Genomic DNA, 18,285 nt, shown 5'->3' with positions numbered 1-18,285 from the left:
TCCCGCTTCAACCCTGGCCAGTAAAAATGTTGACTAAAACGTTTTAGTGTTCCCCAAATGTCCTGCTACACAGTCATGAGCTGCACTAAATAAAGCTACCAAACTGCTGCAAGACTGAATGAATTGAGATGAGACTGCTGTATATATACCTCTTGCCATTGATTGCAGAGTGCTCTCCAACTTGTTAATTATCTGAACGTGCTCCTCCCAAACTTTGTTAATAAAACCTCACTTAAAATAGATGGAAATTATGAGAAATACTGCTGCAGATTTCCATAATTATGAACACGAGGATGCATTTTACAAATAATTGTAGTTTTAGTATGTTGTTGATGAATGCCTCAGTTCAACAAATGATGCTTTTTGGACTGCTTTTATTTTGTTGTTTTGAGGTACTTAAAGAGGTGTTATGAGATTTTATTTCATTTCTCTTTGGAGTGTTACAAGCTCTTGGTGCATAAAGAAGATCTGTAAAGTTGTAAAGACTATAGTCTTAAATCCAAATAAATATTCTTTATCAAAGTTAAGACTCGTCCCCGATCACCACCCACCCAAATTTCCTACCGTAAATATATCAGAACTTCATTTTTGATGATTAAATTGCATTGCGAAGAACTTCATCTGGACAATTTTAAAGATGATTTTCACAATATTTTGACTTTTTTGCTCCCTCAGAATCCAGATTTTAAAAAAGTTGTATCTCAGACAAATGTATGAAACTCAATTTTTCCCCTTATGACTGTTTTTGTGGTCCAGTGTCACAAATAATGTAATATTTAGCATCATCGTATGACCCCTTAAAAGGTGGTTTGATGATTGAAAAATTACGTATTTTGGTTGTATATAAAGTATCCCAAATGCATAATTCCACCACAGTCTGATTGGTTACGTCTAAAGAACTGTGAAGCATTGACTGTAAAGACAAACTGACAGACTGAAGAGCAGCTGAGTTTGACATCTGGCATTTATTCACATCTAAAGATAAAACACAATCTGGTGGATGTACAGGAGCTCACAGCAGCCCCTCCATCTCGCGCATGAAGGCCTCATACATCTGGTCCTTGGTCTTGATGCCAGGCGGCGCGGCACCGGGAGGCTGCAGGGGTTTGGCCGCAACTGCTGGTTTGGGCGGCTCCTCGTCTCTGCGGCCTGGGGCTCGGTCCCTGCGCACGCGGAGCGCCGTGGGCACGAAGCGTGTCACCTCCGTCTTGGGGTTGATGATCTGTGGCTTGGCTGAGATGGTGGCTCCGCCTGGCAGGGCCGAGGATGCCCCGGGGCCCAAGACCGTGGCCCGCTTCTCGATGGTGGCCGTGGTGCCGGGGGGCGGTGGCATCTGGTGGACGGAGCCCCGGGCAGGCGGGGCCAGGGGGGTGGAGTCACTGGAGGAGCCTGTCACCACGGGCGACTTCTGCCGGATGCTGGGCGGAGCACTGAGCACGTTGGGATTGAGCGGAGGTGGGAACATAGAGAGGGGCGGAGCCATGCGGGGCGGAGGGGGCGGGGGCATTCCTGCAAATCAACACAAAACACACAAACCTATCATTAAAACTAGTCAACATTTCTGCTAACAAGGAAATAACAAATCAGCCAAAACAGCAAGTTCTGGTTACAGTGAAAAATAGTTTTGCAACAGCAACTAGGGGTCAAGTCACCATAATTTATATAGTGCTTTTTACATTGCTGACAGTAAACTGACAGTCACCACTTATAAGGGGAAGTCGTGGCCTAATGGTTAGAGAGTCAGACTCCCAATCGAAAGGTTGTGAGTTCGAGTCCCGGGCCGGCAGGAATTGTGGGTGGGGGGAGTGCATGTACAGTTCTCTCTCCACCTTCAATACCACGACTTAGGTGCCCTTGAGCAAGGCATCGAACCCCCAACTGCTCCCCGGGCGCCGCAGCATAAATGGCTGCCCACTGCTCCGGGTGTGTGTTCACAGTGTGTGTGTGTGTTCACTGCTCTGTGTGTGTGCACTTTGGATGGGTTAAATGCAGAGCACAAATTCTGAGTATGGGTCACCATACTTGGCTGAATGTCACTTCACTTAAAAATAAAAAATAAAGCTACTACTAAATATTGTAGAAATGTAATTTTTCTGTAAAGTTGCTTTCACGTTTATTTGTATAGTGCTTTTTACGATACAAATCATCACAATTGCAGATTGTGTCAAAACAGCTTTACAGTATTAAACAGGGAATTAGTGTGCCATTCTCCTCTGGTTTCCGTGGTCTTGTCCCGATGTCTGTCCAGGGGTGTGCGATATATATTGTCTGTGATTTGATGTTATTTAGTATATTGCAAATATTAAACCAAACCATGCAAGTACACATTACATGATGAAGTCTATTCCATTAGACTAATACGCATTTGCATTAAGGGTGTTAACACTTTTTTTATTTTTATTTAGTAAAATAAGAACCTGGCAGCGTTTTGGTTACAAACAGGAACCGGGGGCATCTTTTGTTTTACAGTGTATTATGTCTATTTGTGTGCCGTATTTTCTTTCTTTATTGTTTTAATTGTTTCTGTACAGCGCTTTGAGATGTACATTTAAAGGCGCTATAGAAAATAAAGTTTATTATTATTATTATTGTTGCTATTTTGTTGCTAACAGCAGCCCAGTGCTGTGTGCTGCAGAAATTTTGAGAAAGTTTGCTCCTGCGTTTGGTATTGAAGTTAACGGGGAGGAGAACGTCAGTTCACAACGATGTTTGTGGCTGCGCAACATTATATGGGGGGAGGAAACAGTATGGTGCTTAGAACAGTTTAGTCCAGAAGGTCCCTACATCTAACTCTATTTTACTCCATTATCATCTATAGCTTAACTGTTCATTCAATGTATTTTTTTTTCCACTGATTTTTCAATATTTGTCTATTTATATTTCCATAGGACACTTATTTACATATTTGCTTATGTAACTAAAACAAATTCCTTGTGTGCACATACTTGTAAAAAAAAAAACCTCTTTTTGATTCTGATGGACGGTTTGCAGCAGACTTTAGACAAGTTAAGAATTTTATGCTCATATACAACTTCTTGTGTTCAGAAACTAGTACGATCTATCTCCCCACTATCTTTTTCATTTTTCTTGTTGTTTTGGTTGAAACTACACGCTAGTGATTGGTCAGCTGTCAAAAAGGGGCTTGAAGTCTGACTTTTTTTACAGAAACTTTTTTCATCTTGATAAGACACTCTGAGCTACAGAAAAAGATGATGGTGGTGGCTTTTAAAAAAACAGTCAGGACTTTTCTGGAAACACTACTTAGGATTATAATGTAAACAGATGCTGGCAGCTTAAAAAAAAGACACCACAAGAGTGAACATTCTTATACTGCAGGATTCAGTCTGTTAAAATGATCAAAAGATTCAAGATATGAGGCAGAAAATGTATATATATACACAGACATTTCATGTAGTTAATATAACAAGTGCCATTTTTTTTTAAAAATCAGCATAACTACGTATTGCTTGGCAGGAAAGTAAGCTATCCTACGGAAAAGCATTAAAAACTGCTAGATCCGATTACTTTTCTTCTCTTTTAGAAGAAAACAAACATAACCCGTTATTTATTCAATACAGTGGCTAAATTAACGAAAAATAAAGCCTCAACAAGTGTTGACATTTCCCAACATCACAGCAGTAATGACTTTATGAACTACTTTACTTCTAAAATCGATACTATTAGAGATAAAATCCCTCATTATCATTAGGATATGTCCCCAAAACCTTCAAACTGGCAATTATTAAGCCTCTCATCAAAAAAAACACAACTTGACCCCAAAGAACTAGTTAATTATAGACCGATATCGAATCTCCCTTTTCTGTCCAAGATACTAGAAAAGGTGGTATCCTCACAATTATATTCCTTCTTAGAGAAAAATGGTATATGTGAGGATTTCCAGTCAGGATTTAGACCGTATCATAGTACTGAGACTGCTCTCCTTAGAGTTACAAATGATCTGCTCTTATCATCTGATCGTGGGTGTATCTCTCTATTAGTTTTATTGGATCTTAGTGCTGCGTTCGACACAATTGACCACAAAATTCTTTTGCATAGACTTGAACACTTTGTTGGCATCAGTGGAAGTGCATTAGCATGGTTTAAATCGTACTTATATGACCGCCATCAGTTCGTAGCAGTGAATGAAGATGTATCCTATCGATCACAAGTGCAGTATGGAGTACCTCAAGGCTCAGTACTAGGGCCGCTATTCTTCACGCTTTATATGTTACCCTTGGGAGATATCATCAGGAAACATGGTGTTAGCTTTCACTGTTATGCTGATGATACTCAGCTCTATATTTCTTTGCGGCCCGGTGAAACACACCAATTTGAAAAACTAATGGATTGCATAGTCGATATAAAAAACTGGATGACGAGTAATTTCTCAGCAGCAAGAGTAGAACCAGGAAGTATGACCATATTAGCCCGGTCCTGTCAACACTGCACTGGCTCCCTATAAAACATCGTATAGATTTTAAAATATTGGTTATTACTTATAAAGCCCTGAATGGTTTAGCACCTCAGTATTTGAATTAGGTCTTGTTACATTATAATCCTCCACGTCTGATGCGTTCTCAAAACTCAGGCAATTTGATAATACCTAGAATATCAAAATCAACTGATTCTTTTCCTATTTGGCGCCTAAACTCTGGAATAACCTACCTAACATTGTTCAAGAGGCAGACACACTCTTGCAGTTTAAATCTAGATTAAAGACCCATCTCTTTAACCTGGCTTACACATAACACACTAATATGCTTCTAAAATCCAAATTCATTAAAGGATTTTTAGGCTGCATTAATTAGGTAAACCGGAACCGGAAACACTTCCCATAACAACCTATGTACTTGCTACATCATTAGAAGAATGGCATCTACGCTAATATTTGTCTGTTTCTCTCTTGTTCCGAGGTCACCGTAGCCACCAGATCCAGTCTGTGTCCAGATCAGAGGGTCACTGCAGTCACCCGGATCCAGTACGTATCCAGACCAGATGGTGGATCAGCACCTAGAAAGGACCTCTACATCCCTGAAAGACAGCGGAGACCAGGACAACTAGAGCCCCAGATACAGATCCCCTGTAAAGACCTTGTCTCAGAGGAGCACCAGGACAAGACCACAGGAAACAGATGATTCTTCTGCACAATCTGACTTTGCTGCAGCCTGGAATTGAACTACTGGTTTCGTCTGGTCAGAGGAGAACTGGCCCCCCAACTGAGCCTGGTTTCTCCCAAGGTTTTTTTCTCCATTCTGTCACCGATGGAGTTTCGGTTCCTTGCCGCTGTCGCCTCTGGCTTGCTTAGTTGGGGACACTTCATCTACAGCGATATCGTTGACTTGATTGCAAATAAATGCACAGACACTATTTAACTGAACAGAGATGACATCACTGAATTCAATAATGAACTGCCTTTAACTATCATTTTTGCATTATTGACACTGTTTTCCTAATGAATGTTGTTCAGTTGCTTTGACGCAATGTATTTTGTTTAAAACGCTATATAAAGGTGACTTGACTTGGGAAAAAAAAGCAATATTACATTTGTAATCAAGTTATATTCAAGTTGCTTAAGAGTTTTAGACACCACATCTCTCTCGCTCTCTATCTCTCTCTCTCACAAGCTCCCTTCACACTGCACATTGGACCCGGAAAATTGCCGGAACATTGCCAGGTCGCCTTCTGTGTGAATGCAAACACGTCCCGGGATTGATTCTGGGATTGACGTTAACGTGCCTAGCATTTTCCACTCGTACATTACACGTCACGCCCTGATGTCACGTGTCTTTATGGGACCTTTACGAGTGTGTGAACGCATGCACATATTCCAGGTAATCACTGGCAGTGTGAAAGTGCAAAATCTAGTGACCCGGGAACAATTGCCAGGACACTTTACCCATGTATTTTCCGGAAACGCAGTGTGAAAGGGGTAACACACACTCACACTCTCATATACACACATACACACACACTCTCTCTCACACTCACTCTCTCTCTCACACTCACACACACACTCTCACACATACATACACACACACACTCTCTCTCTTTCACACTCTCTCACACACACACACACACGCTCACTCTCTCACACACACTCAGACACACACACACACACTCTGTTACGCAGACTCTCTCTCACACACACAAGCACACACACTCTCTCGCTCTCACTCACACTCTCTCTCTCACTTACACTCTCTCACACACACACACACACACACACACAAGCACACAGAATCTCTCTCACACAAGCACACACACTCTCTCTCGCTATCTCACTCTCAAACACACTCTCTCTTTCTCACACACACACACACTCTCACCTGGGGGGGCCGGAGGAGGCAGGCGTGGCGGGGGTCCTCTGGGGGGGGGTCCGGGGGGCAGACCAGGTGGGGGTCCGGGCGGGGGTCCAGGTGGGCGTCCCGGCGGGGGCCCCGGAGGCAGCATGCGTGGTATGGGGCCCCTGAGGGCTGCGGGGAGTCCAGGGGGCCTCAGAAATGGAGGAGCGCCTGTGTGTGACAAAACCCAGCATCAGCAAACATCTCACCACAATCTACTCAACTTCTGAACCAAAACAACCACCAAACACATCACATGACTCTTCAGACCATCAAACATCACAGTATTTCAGCACAGAATCACTTTCAGTGAAATATATTGTGCTCGACCAATGATTCCGGTATGACTGCTGCTCTTCAGTATCATCTGTATGATAACGATGATGAATGACGCACCGGGAGGCGGTCCTGGGGGCGGTCCTGACGGCGGTCCTGGAGGCCTCATTGGAGGAGCAGGAGGCGGTCCTAAAGGAGGAGGCCCTGTGATTGGTGGAGCCTGCATGTGTGGAGGAGGCTGCTGCTGTGCTGCCATTGGTGCAGATGGAACAGGAAGTCTGGGATTGACCAATGACTGAGTTGCTTCAGTAGGAACCTGATCCTCAGCATCCGACTCCTCTGAGTCTGTGTACTCCTCTTCGTCCTCTTCCTCCTCCTCATCCTCTGGGATAGACTGACCTGCACAAACACAAACATAAGTCAACATCTAAAGCTGTATTGTTAGCACAGTAAGTGCTAAAGGTGACTTGATTTGGTCTGTTATCGTGATGTTGAGATAACAGACCTGCCATCCGGAGCATCATAGCCTGCAGTGGTGTGATGCTCTTCGTCATCTTCACCCTCCTCTGCCTCTTCTCTTTTGGCGGTGGCATGTCAGCGAATCGCACGCTGCGACCTGAGCAAAGAAAAAACAGGTCAAAACTTCATTCCTACAGCTGTCACTTGACCTCCAAACTGCAGAACCATTTTCTTCAGAATCGTCGTATTGTCTGCATATATATTTTTTTAAATGACTTATTTGCGATAGGGCTGGACCAGAATTTTCAATTATTCGAATATTCGTTCAGTGGGGTAGCTTTTGACTTAAAATTTTGAGATTCAATCTTCATTTATTTTTTGAACACCTGGCACCCCTGCCGAAACATTCTTCATTCACGCTTGAATATAGACGCTTTTTTTAGAATCGGCTGAATGGTTCTAAGGACTGTCAAGTACCGTTACAGTGTAATTCATTAATTTAGGGAAATGAACAAGTGTCTCACCCCTCAATTTCTAATGATTCCCAATCTTATCAGCTACGCTGTCAACACTGGATGTGGTATGGCAAAATACAGTAAAACCAATCAGTGAAGCTGTCTAAACTGGACACGGGCCGCAGCAAAATACAGTAAACGGATTGCTTAGTCGATATAAAAAACTGGATGACGAGTAATTTCTTACTGCTAAATTCTGAAAAAACAGAGGTGTTAATTATAGGACCTAAAAACTCTGCTTGTAATAACCTAGAACACTGTCTAAGACTTGATGGTTGCTCTGTCAATTCTTCGTCATCAGTTAGGAACCTAGGTGTGCTATTTGATCGCAATCTTTCCTTAGAAAGCCACGTTTCTAGCATTTGTAAAACTGCATTTTTCCATCTCAAAAATATATCTAAATTACGGCCTATGCTCTCAATGTCAAATGCAGAAATGTTAATCCATGCATTTATGACCTCAAGGTTAGATTATTGTAATGCTTTATTGGGTGGTTGTTCTGCACGCTTAGTAAACAAACTACAGCTAGTCCAAAATGCAGCAGCAAGAGTTCTTACTAGAACCAGGAAGTATGACCATATTAGCCCGGTCCTGTCAACACTGCACTGGCTCCCTATCAAGCATCGCATAGATTTTAAAATATTGCTTATTACTTATAAAGCCCTGAATGGTTTAGCACCTCAGTATTTGAATGAGCTCCTTTTACATTATAATCCTCTACGTCCGCTACGTTCTCAAAACTCAGGCAATTTGATAATACCTAGAATATCAAAATCAACTGCAGGCGGCAGATCCTTTTCCTATTTGGCGCCCAAACTCTGGAATAACCTACCTAACATTGTTCGGGAGGCAGACACACTCTTGCAGTTTAAATCTAGATTAAAGACCCATCTCTTTAACCTGGCTTACACATAACATACTAATATGCTTTTATTATCCAAATCCGTTAAAGGATTTTTAGGCTGCATTAATTAGGTAAACCGGAACCGGAAACACTTCCCATAACACCCTATGTACTTGCTACATCATTAGAAGAATGGCATCTACGCTAATATTTGTCTGTTTCTCTTTTGTTCCGAGGTCACCGTGGCCACCAGATCCAGTCTGTGTCCAGATCAGAGGGTCACTGCAGTCACCCGGATCCAGTACGTATCCAGACCAGATGCTGGATCAGCACCTAGAAAGGACCTCTACATCCCTGAAAGACAGCGGAGACCAGGACAACTAGAGCCCCAGATACAGATCCCCTGTAAAGACCTTGTCTCAGAGGAGCACCAGGACAAGACCACAGGAAACAGATGATTCTTCTGCACAATCTGACTTTGCTGCAGCCTGGAATTGAACTACTGGTTTCGTCTGGTCAGAGGAGAACTGGCCCCCCAACTGAGCCTGGTTTCTCCCAAGGTTTTTTTCTCCATTCTGTCACCGATGGAGTTTCGGTTCCTTGCCGCTGTCGCCTCTGGCTTGCTTAGTTGGGGACACTTCATCTACAGCGATATCGTTGACTTGATTGCAAATAAATGCACAGACACTATTTAATTGAACAGAGATGACATAACTGAATCCAATGATGAACTGCCTTTAACTATCATTTTGCATTATTGACACCGTTTTCCTAATGAATGTTGTTCAGTTGCTTTGACGCAATGTATTTTGTTTAAAGCGCTATATAAATAAAGGTGACTTTGACTTTGTAAACCAATCATTGACGTGATCTACATTAGATACGAGCCACGGCAAAATACAGTAAAACCAATCAGTGACGCTGTCTACACAGGATATGAGCTGCTGCAAAATACAGTAAAACCAAACAGTGAAGCTGTCTACACTGGACACGAGCCGCAGCAAAATACAGTAAAACCAATCAGTGACGCTGTCTACACTGGATACGAGCCGTGGCAAACTACAGCAAAACCAATCAGTGACGCTGTCTACACTGGATACGAGCCGTGGCAAACTACAGCAAAACCAATCAGTGACGCTGTCTACACTGGATACGAGCCGCAGCAAACTACAGCAAAACCAATCAGTGACGCTGTCTACACTGGATACGAGCCGTGGCAAACTACAGCAAAACCAATCAGTGACGCTGTCTACACTGGATACGAGCCGCAGCAAACTACAGCAAAACCAATCAGTGACGCTGTCTACACTGGATACGAGCCGCAGCAAACTACAGCAAAAGCAATCAGTGACGCTGTCTACACTGGATTTGAGCCGTGGCAAGTTACAGCAAAACCAATCAGTGACGCTGTCTACACTGGATACGAGCCGCAGCAAACTACAGCAAAACCAATCAGTGACGCTGTCTACACTGGATACGAGCCGTGGCAAACTACAGCAAAACCAATCAGTGATGCTGTCTACACTGGATACGAGCCGTGGCAAACTACAGCAAAACCAATCAGTGACGCTGACTACACTGGATACGAGCCGTGGCAAACTACAGCAAAACCAATCAGTGACGCTGTCTACACTGGATACGAGCCGTGGCAAACTACAGCAAAACCAATCAGTGACGCTGTCTACACTGGATACGAGCCGCAGCAAACTACAGCAAAACCAATCAGTGACGCTGTCTACACTGGACACGAGCCGCAGCAAAATACAGTAAAACCAATCAGTGACGCTGTCTACACTGGATACGAGCCGTGGCAAACTACAGCAAAACCAATCAGTGACGCTGTCTACACTGGATACGAGCCGTGGCAAACTACAGCAAAACCAATCAGTGACGCTGTCTACACTGGATACGAGCCGCAGCAAACTACAGCAAAACCAATCAGTGACGCTGTCTACACTGGATACGAGCCGTGGCAAACTACAGCAAAACCAATCAGTGACGCTGTCTACACTGGATACGAGCCGCAGCAAACTACAGCAAAACCAATCAGTGACGCTGTCTACACTGGATACGAGCCGCAGCAAACTACAGCAAAAGCAATCAGTGACGCTGTCTACACTGGATTTGAGCCGTGGCAAGTTACAGCAAAACCAATCAGTGACGCTGTCTACACTGGATACGAGCCGCAGCAAACTACAGCAAAACCAATCAGTGACGCTGTCTACACTGGATACGAGCCGTGGCAAACTACAGCAAAACCAATCAGTGATGCTGTCTACACTGGATACGAGCCGTGGCAAACTACAGCAAAACCAATCAGTGACGCTGACTACACTGGATACGAGCCGCAGCAAACTACAGCAAAACCAATCAGTGACGCTGTCTACACTGGATACGAGCCGTGGCAAACTACAGCAAAACCAATCAGTGACGCTGTCTACACTGGATACGAGCCGTGGCAAACTACAGCAAAAGCAATCAGTGACGCTGTCTACACTGGATACGAGCCGTGGCAAACTACAGCAAAACCAATCAGTGCTGCTGTCTACACTGGATACGAGCCGTGGCAAACTACAGCAAAACCAATCAGTGACGCTGACTACACTGGATACGAGCCGCAGCAAACTACAGCAAAACCAATCAGTGACGCTGTCTACACTGGATACGAGCCGCAGCAAACTACAGCAAAACCAATCAGTGATGCTGTCTACACTGGATACGAGCCGTGGCAAACTACAGCAAAACCAATCAGTGACGCTGACTACACTGGATACGAGCCGCAGCAAACTACAGCAAAACCAATCAGTGACGCTGTCTACACTGGATACGAGCCGTGGCAAACTACAGCAAAACCAATCAGTGACGCTGTCTACACTGGATACGAGCCGCAGCAAACTACAGCAAAACCAATCAGTGACGCTGTCTACACTGGATACGAGCCGTGGCAAACTACAGCAAAACCAATCAGTGACGCTGTCTACACTGGATACGAGCCGTGGCAAACTACAGCAAAACCAATCAGTGACGCTGTCTACACTGGATACGAGCCGTGGCAAACTACAGCAAAAGCAATCAGTGACGCTGTCTACACTGGATTTGAGCCGCAGCAAACTACAGCAAAACCAATCAGTGACGCTGTCTACACTGGATTTGAGCCGCAGCAAAATACAGCAAAACCAATCAGTGACGCTGTCTACACTGGATATGAGCTGCTGCAAAATACAGTAAAACCAATCAGTGACGCTGTCTACACTGGATACGAGCCGTGGCAAACTACAGCAAAACCAATCAGTGACGCTGTCTACACTGGATATGAGCTGCTGCAAAATACAGTAAAACCAATCAGTGACGCTGTCTACACTGGATACGAGCCGTGGCAAACTACAGCAAAACCAATCAGTGACGCTGTCTACACTGGATACGAGCCGTGGCAAACTACAGCAAAACCAATCAGTGACGCTGTCTACACTGGATACGAGCCGTGGCAAACTACAGTAAAACCAATCGGTGACGCTGACTACACTGGATACGAGCCGTGGCAAACTACAGCAAAACCAATCAGTGACGCTGACTACACTGGATACGAGCCGTGGCAAACTACAGCAAAACCAATCAGTGCTGCTGTCTACACTGGATACGAGCCGCAGCAAACTACAGCAAAACCAATCAGTGACGCTGTCTACACTGGATACGAGCCGCAGCAAACTACAGCAAAACCAATCAGTGACGCTGTCTACACTGGATTTGAGCCGCAGCAAACTACAGCAAAACCAATCAGTGACGCTGTCTACACTGGATACGAGCCGCAGCAAACTACAGCAAAACCAATCAGTGACGCTGTCTACACTGGATACGAGCCGCAGCAAACTACAGCAAAACCAATCAGTGACGCTGACTAGACTGGATGCGGTGCAGCAAAATACAGCAAAACCAATCAGTGACGCTGTCTACACTGGATACGAGCCGCAGCAAACTACAGCAAAACCAATCAGTGATGCTGTCTACACTGGATTTGAGCCGTGGCAAGTTACAGCAAAACCAATCAGTGACGCTGTCTACACTGGATACGAGCCGCAGCAAACTACAGCAAAACCAATCAGTGACGCTGACTAGACTGGATGCGGTGCAGCAAAATGATGAGACACGCCTGACAATTGCATGCGATTAATCAGCAGCCCTAATATTAACACACACACACACATATATATATATATATATATATATATATATTATATATTATTGTAAGATCAAAGTCTAATGTAATGCACCATAACACTGAGTAATTTCAATGTGCCATTTTGAAGCATGTTCATATAACGCTTTCAAACATTTCCGTGCATAGCAGGGTTGTCAGGTTTTCACAAGACCAACTGCTACTCAAAACTATTCCAATCGCGTTTCAAGAGGAGTCCACCGGTATTCCAGGGGAACGTTTTATGGAGGGCTTCCCCAAACCGCAGACTTGGAAACACTGTAGCGTGGCAACTTGATGCTTCCTCTGATGACTGCTTAGATGTGTTCAACTTGAAAGAGCGCTGATTAGATCGATCGATGCATGACAACAAAGTACTGTGAAAGCTATAAGAGAGCAGATCTCTCCATATGCTTTCTCTCGCTGTACTTTGATGTCGAACACTCCTCTTAACTCTCGCATGTCACCTGTCCGAGCATAATCATTTGTTGTAGTGAAAGTACTCTTACTTCTGCTGAATGTAAATCCAACGACGTACCTGTGTGTTTATCCTCGTCATCATGGCGATCTGATGTCATTCTGGCATCAGCATCGTCTCTCTCGGTGTCGCTGTCGTCCTGTGAGTCACTGTCATCGTCTGCTTCGCTGTCACTGTCTCTCCCTCCGGTGTCCATCATCTCAGAGTCTGAACCGCCGCCCTCTGACAGGAAACAAACAGCAGGATGTTGTTTTTGCAACAAAGTAAAACATGAGTGTGTGCTGGGTGTAACCGTGCGCCGGGTGTCGGCGTAACTGTGCGGCGGGTGTCGGCGTAACCGTGCGGCAGGTGTTGGTGTTAGTGTAACTGTGCAGCTGGTGTCACCATAACTGTGTGGCCGGTGTCATCGTAACTGTGCGGCCGGTATCAGTGTACCTGTGCGGCAGGTGTTGGTGTAACTGTGCGGCCGGTGTTGGTGTAACTGTGCGGCAGGTGTTAGCGTAACTGTGCAGCAGGTGTTAGCGTAACTGTGCAGCAGGTGTTAGCGTAACTGTGCAGCAGGTGTTAGCGTAACTGTGCAGCAGGTGTTAGCGTAACTGTGCAGCAGGTGTTAGCGTAACTGTGCGGCCGGTGTTGGTGTTAGTGTAACTGTGCGGCCGGTGTCATCGTACCTGTGCGGCAGGTGTTGGTGTCAGTGTACCTGTGCGGCCGGTGTTGATGTTAGTGTAACTGTGCGGCGGGTGTCAGTGTACCTGTGCGGCAGGTGTTGGTGTTAGTGTAACTGTGCGGCAGGTGTTAGCGTAACTGTGCGGCGGGTGTCAGTGTACCTGTGCGGCCGGTGTTGATGTTAGCGTAACTGTGCGGCGGGTGTCAGTGTACCTGTGCGGCCGGTGTTGATGTTAGTGTAACTGTGCGGCGGGTGTCAGTGTACCTGTGCGGCAGGTGTTGGTGTTAGTGTAACTGTGCGGCCGGTGTTGATGTTAGTGTAACTGTGCGGCGGGTGTCAGTGTACCTGTGCGGCCGGTGTTGATGTTAGTGTAACTGTGCGGCGGGTGTCAGTGTACCTGTGCGGCCGGTGTTGATGTTAGCGTAACTGTGCGGCGGGTGTCAGTGTACCTGTGCGGCCGGTGTTGATGTTAGTGTAACTGTGCGGCGGGTGTCAGTGTACCTGTGCGGCAGGTGTTGGTGTTAGTGTAACTGTGCGGCCGGTGTTGATGTTAGTGTAACTGTGCGGCGGGTGTCAGTGTACCTGTGCGGCCGGTGTTGATGTTAGCGTAACTGTGCGGCGGGTGTCAGTGTACCTGTGCGGCAGGTGTTGGTGTTAGTGTAACTGTGCGGCAGGTGTTAGCGTAACTGTGCGGCGGGTGTCAGTGTACCTGTGCGGCAGGTGTTGGTGTTAGTGTAACTGTGCGGCGGGTGTTAATGTAACTGTGCGGCGGGTGTAAGTGTACCTGTGCGGCAGGTGTTGGTGTTAGTGTAATTGTGCGGCAGGTGTTAGCGTAACTGTGCGGCAGGTGTCAGTGTACCTGTGCGGCAGGTGTTGGTGTTAGTGTAATTGTGCGGCAGGTGTTAGCGTAACTGTGCGGCGGGTGTCAGTGTACCTGTGCGGCCGGTGTTGATGTTAGCGTAACTGTGCGGCGGGTGTCAGTGTACCTGTGCGGCAGGTGTCAGTGTACCTGTGCGGCCGGTGTTGATGTTAGCGTAACTGTGCGGCGGGTGTCAGTGTACCTGTGTGGCAGGTGTTGGTGTTAGTGTAACTGTGCGGCAGGTGTTAGCGTAACTGTGCGGCGGGTGTCAGTGTACCTGTGCGGCAGGTGTTGGTGTTAGTGTAACTGTGCGGCAGGTGTTAGCGTAACTGTGTGGCGGGTGTCAGTGTACCTGTGCGGCCGGTGTTGATGTTAGTGTAACTGTGCGGCGGGTGTTAATGTAACTGTGCGGCGGGTGTCAGTGTACCTGTGCGGCAGGTGTTGGTGTTAGTGTAATTGTGCGGCAAGTGTTAGCGTAACTGTGCGGCAGGTGTCAGTGTACCTGTACGGCAGGTGTTAGCGTAACTGTGCAGCGGGTGTCAGTGTACCTGTGCGGCAGGTGTTGGTGTTAGTGTAATTGTGCGGCAGGTGTTAGCGTAACTGTGCGGCAGGTGTCAGTGTACCTGTGCGGCAGGTGTTGGTGTTAGTGTAATTGTGCGGCAGGTGTTAGCGTAACTGTGCGGCAGGTGTCAGTGTACCTGTGCGGCAGGTGTTGGTGTTAGTGTAACTGTGCGGCGGGTGTCAGTGTACCTGTGCGGCAGGTGTTGGTGTTAGTGTAATTGTGCGGCAGGTGTTAGCGTAACTGTGCGGCAGGTGTCAGTGTACCTGTGCGGCGAGTGTTAGCGTACAGCTGCAGGACCTGTGGTGGAGGTGGCCCCGGTGGGGGTCCCGGGGGTTTGCGCCCCGGCGGCAGGCGAGGAACTCCAGCTAGAGCGGCCGCTGACAATGCTGAGCCCTTCCTGAAACACACGAGTGAACACACATTGACAGTCTCTCCTGGGCTAGGGTTATCTGACCAAACACAGCGACTGACACACTGAACACATGCACTCATGCTCAGGTTAATGAATATGTGAATCAGGTCAGAAACTATTAAGGATAAGAATCTGAATTCATCTCATTTTATTCCTGTAAGAAAATAAATAGAGATTTCTCTTTAAAGAAACGAATCATTGCTTCATATACTACATTAAACTCTCATAAATGATCTCCCAGTAGAGCCATTAGGGTTTGATCAGCTATGAGATAGACACTGTGTAATTGTGTGTTTAGAGAGAGAGTGTAGCCGCATTTCCACTGTTGGGCCAGTGCGAGCCAGGGCTTAAAACGGGCCGCTGGGGCTAATAGCCTTGGGCCAGTAGCACCGAGGCCAGAATAGCAGAGGGCCAGAAGTACACTGTGCTTCACTAAAACCCGCCCTTTACACGCCTCTCAGGAACAACATCATGCAACCCCATCATTCACCAACAAAGAGAAGTTATCAGAAAACTAAGAAATAAGTAACTGGAACTAGCGCAATCACAAAAAAAAAAAAAGTGACCATGATAGAAGCGTCCGTTTGTTTGCATGCGTTGTTAAATATTCAAATTCAAAAGCATCAATGTTTTACTACAGAATAAGTAATACATTGATCATAATTAATTAATTTATCAGGACTCAAAATTAAAATCACACAGAAAAACATTTATTTCTATTTTATTGATTTTTAACACTTATGAAAATAGCCTGCTTATTCAGTCGAGTCTGATTATTTGTATATGTCACATTTAGAACGAATGATAATATATAAATTTTTATAAAAGCTCCCGAACAAAAACCATTATTATATGTTTATGACATAGGCTACGCTTAGCTAAAACTCTCGAAACGAGACTTATGACAGATAATATAAGTTACTAAAATACACGATTGTAATAGAGAATAAGAAGCTGACAACCGATTTCTTCAAGCGGTCGTATTTATCATGTTTACTATGGTAATGTTAATGTTTAGCGTGCATAGTCTTTTACATGACTTATAAATATTTCTGCCTTGTTAAGTGATTATAATCCACATAAGATCAAGTTATTTCAAACATTCGCTGCTGCCTAGGAGTGAGTTTTGAGATCAACTTATTTTAAAAAGTCTTTAATGCTGGTATTATAGCTGTTATAATACTGAAATGTATTTGTGAAATGATCTGTAGCGCTGAGCTCTCCAGACGCAGAGAAACTCCTCCTTTGTTCATAACCCCTCCTCTAGCCCTAGCTGGCCCGCTTTGGCCCAAGGTTTTTGTCAGGCCAAAAAACCCTGACCGTTGGTCCCGAGGAAGCCCCGAGGAGGCATGATCGAGCACCGGAAGAGACAGTGGAAACATGTCTGGCCCTGGCACGCACTAGCACGCCCACTTTAAGCCTGACAGTGGAAACACGGCTAGTGAGTGTGTACAGAGTCTGTGTGTGTGTTCTGACCCGAGGGAGGAGCTCTTCTTCAGGATGGAGGGCGGCTGAGCTCCAGGCAGGGGAATGTCCTGGATGAGGATGCTGGATGGAGCATGAGGCATGTCTGGAAGAGGAATACTGTCCACCTCCACGGACTCAGCGTTCTGATGGACACACACACACACACACACACACTCAGTAGATCAGGGGCCTGTTTCTACTGACAACACTAACATCACAAATTCTGTATCCTTACAGCATAACAATTAGGGCTGGGTAAAAAAAAAATACCGTTTTTTAAAATCTGGTCGATTCAAAATCGATTCTCAAAGGCCATGAATCTATTTTTTTTCCAGATTTATTTCCGCAGACAGCATTGACCGTAAGATTAGCATTAATCTAATTACAAATCTTCTCCACTAGATGTCTGATGACCCTCTTATGTGCCTTGTGCGATGTTACCAACGAACCTGTCATTCATTCATTCAGTGCTTAAAGCAGTGGTTCTCAACCCGCGGCCCGTCACGAATTCAGATGCGGCCCACCATATGCTGAACACACATACACAAAAAAAAAAACTTATAAACTGTTTTACAATTAATTTTATTTTTCACATCAATTGAAAAAAATGTAGGCTACTAAAGAAATATAAGCTATAGCCTAATGTTTTTATGTAAAATTATTTTGTTTTTCACAAATTCTTTTCAGACATGAGCAGACTTACTCACATAACATTACGAACACATACAAAAAAAGAATAGTCGCAGTATCAGTAGAGAAAGAGAGTGCTGGATTTTTGGTTTGCCCAGCAACTTACTTGAAGTTAAGGCAAACAGAAACACCATGTACTACGCAGAAATCCTTAATTGAAGAAATGTGGCAAAACATCTCTGGAGAGAACCTCATATTATTAAATTCGAAAGTGCTTTCCATATTTGGATCAACATAAGCTACATTTGTGAACGCACATTTTCTGCAATGTCGCGCGTCAAGTCATGCTCCCGTGCGCATCTTACAGACGGCATCTTAAAGCCTCTTATACTTTCACCGTGTCCATGTCTGGATTGCTCATGCGGAAAGTATAACACAGGCTTTACAAATCGCAACTTCATTGTGCTGTTACTCCTTTAGAGCTGAATCTCACAAAATTGTTCAGCTCCCGACAGAATCAGGTGTTTTATTTATGGGGAGTAGAATTATTTATTTGTTTCAATCAATCTAATCGATTAGATAT

At 45.1% G+C, this 18,285-nt stretch overlaps 1 protein-coding gene across 1 annotated transcript in view; it reads right to left on the bottom strand.

Moving 5' to 3' along the window:
• Positions 1 to 946: 946 nt before the first annotated feature.
• The window catches only part of LOC132136703 (WW domain-binding protein 11-like), a 22,371-nt gene continuing 5,032 nt past the window's right edge, over positions 947 to 18,285 (bottom strand). Inside the window, exons 6-12 of the mRNA XM_059547285.1 lie at positions 17,082 to 17,215; positions 15,457 to 15,590; positions 13,166 to 13,327; positions 7,123 to 7,233; positions 6,738 to 7,016; positions 6,327 to 6,512; positions 947 to 1,509 (exon numbers count right to left, since the gene is read on the bottom strand). Of these exons, the coding sequence (XP_059403268.1) occupies positions 1,013 to 1,509; positions 6,327 to 6,512; positions 6,738 to 7,016; positions 7,123 to 7,233; positions 13,166 to 13,327; positions 15,457 to 15,590; positions 17,082 to 17,215 (1,503 nt within the window). The 3' untranslated portion in view covers positions 947 to 1,012. The remainder of the gene's footprint in view (positions 1,510 to 6,326; positions 6,513 to 6,737; positions 7,017 to 7,122; positions 7,234 to 13,165; positions 13,328 to 15,456; positions 15,591 to 17,081; positions 17,216 to 18,285) is intronic.

The sequence above is a fragment of the Carassius carassius genome, unplaced genomic scaffold (assembly GCF_963082965.1).
Source record: "Carassius carassius unplaced genomic scaffold, fCarCar2.1 SCAFFOLD_96, whole genome shotgun sequence".
Classification (NCBI taxonomy): domain Eukaryota; kingdom Metazoa; phylum Chordata; class Actinopteri; order Cypriniformes; family Cyprinidae; genus Carassius; species Carassius carassius.
The sequence above is the reverse complement of the archived record's forward strand: the minus strand, read 5'-3'. Positions and strand labels throughout refer to the sequence as shown.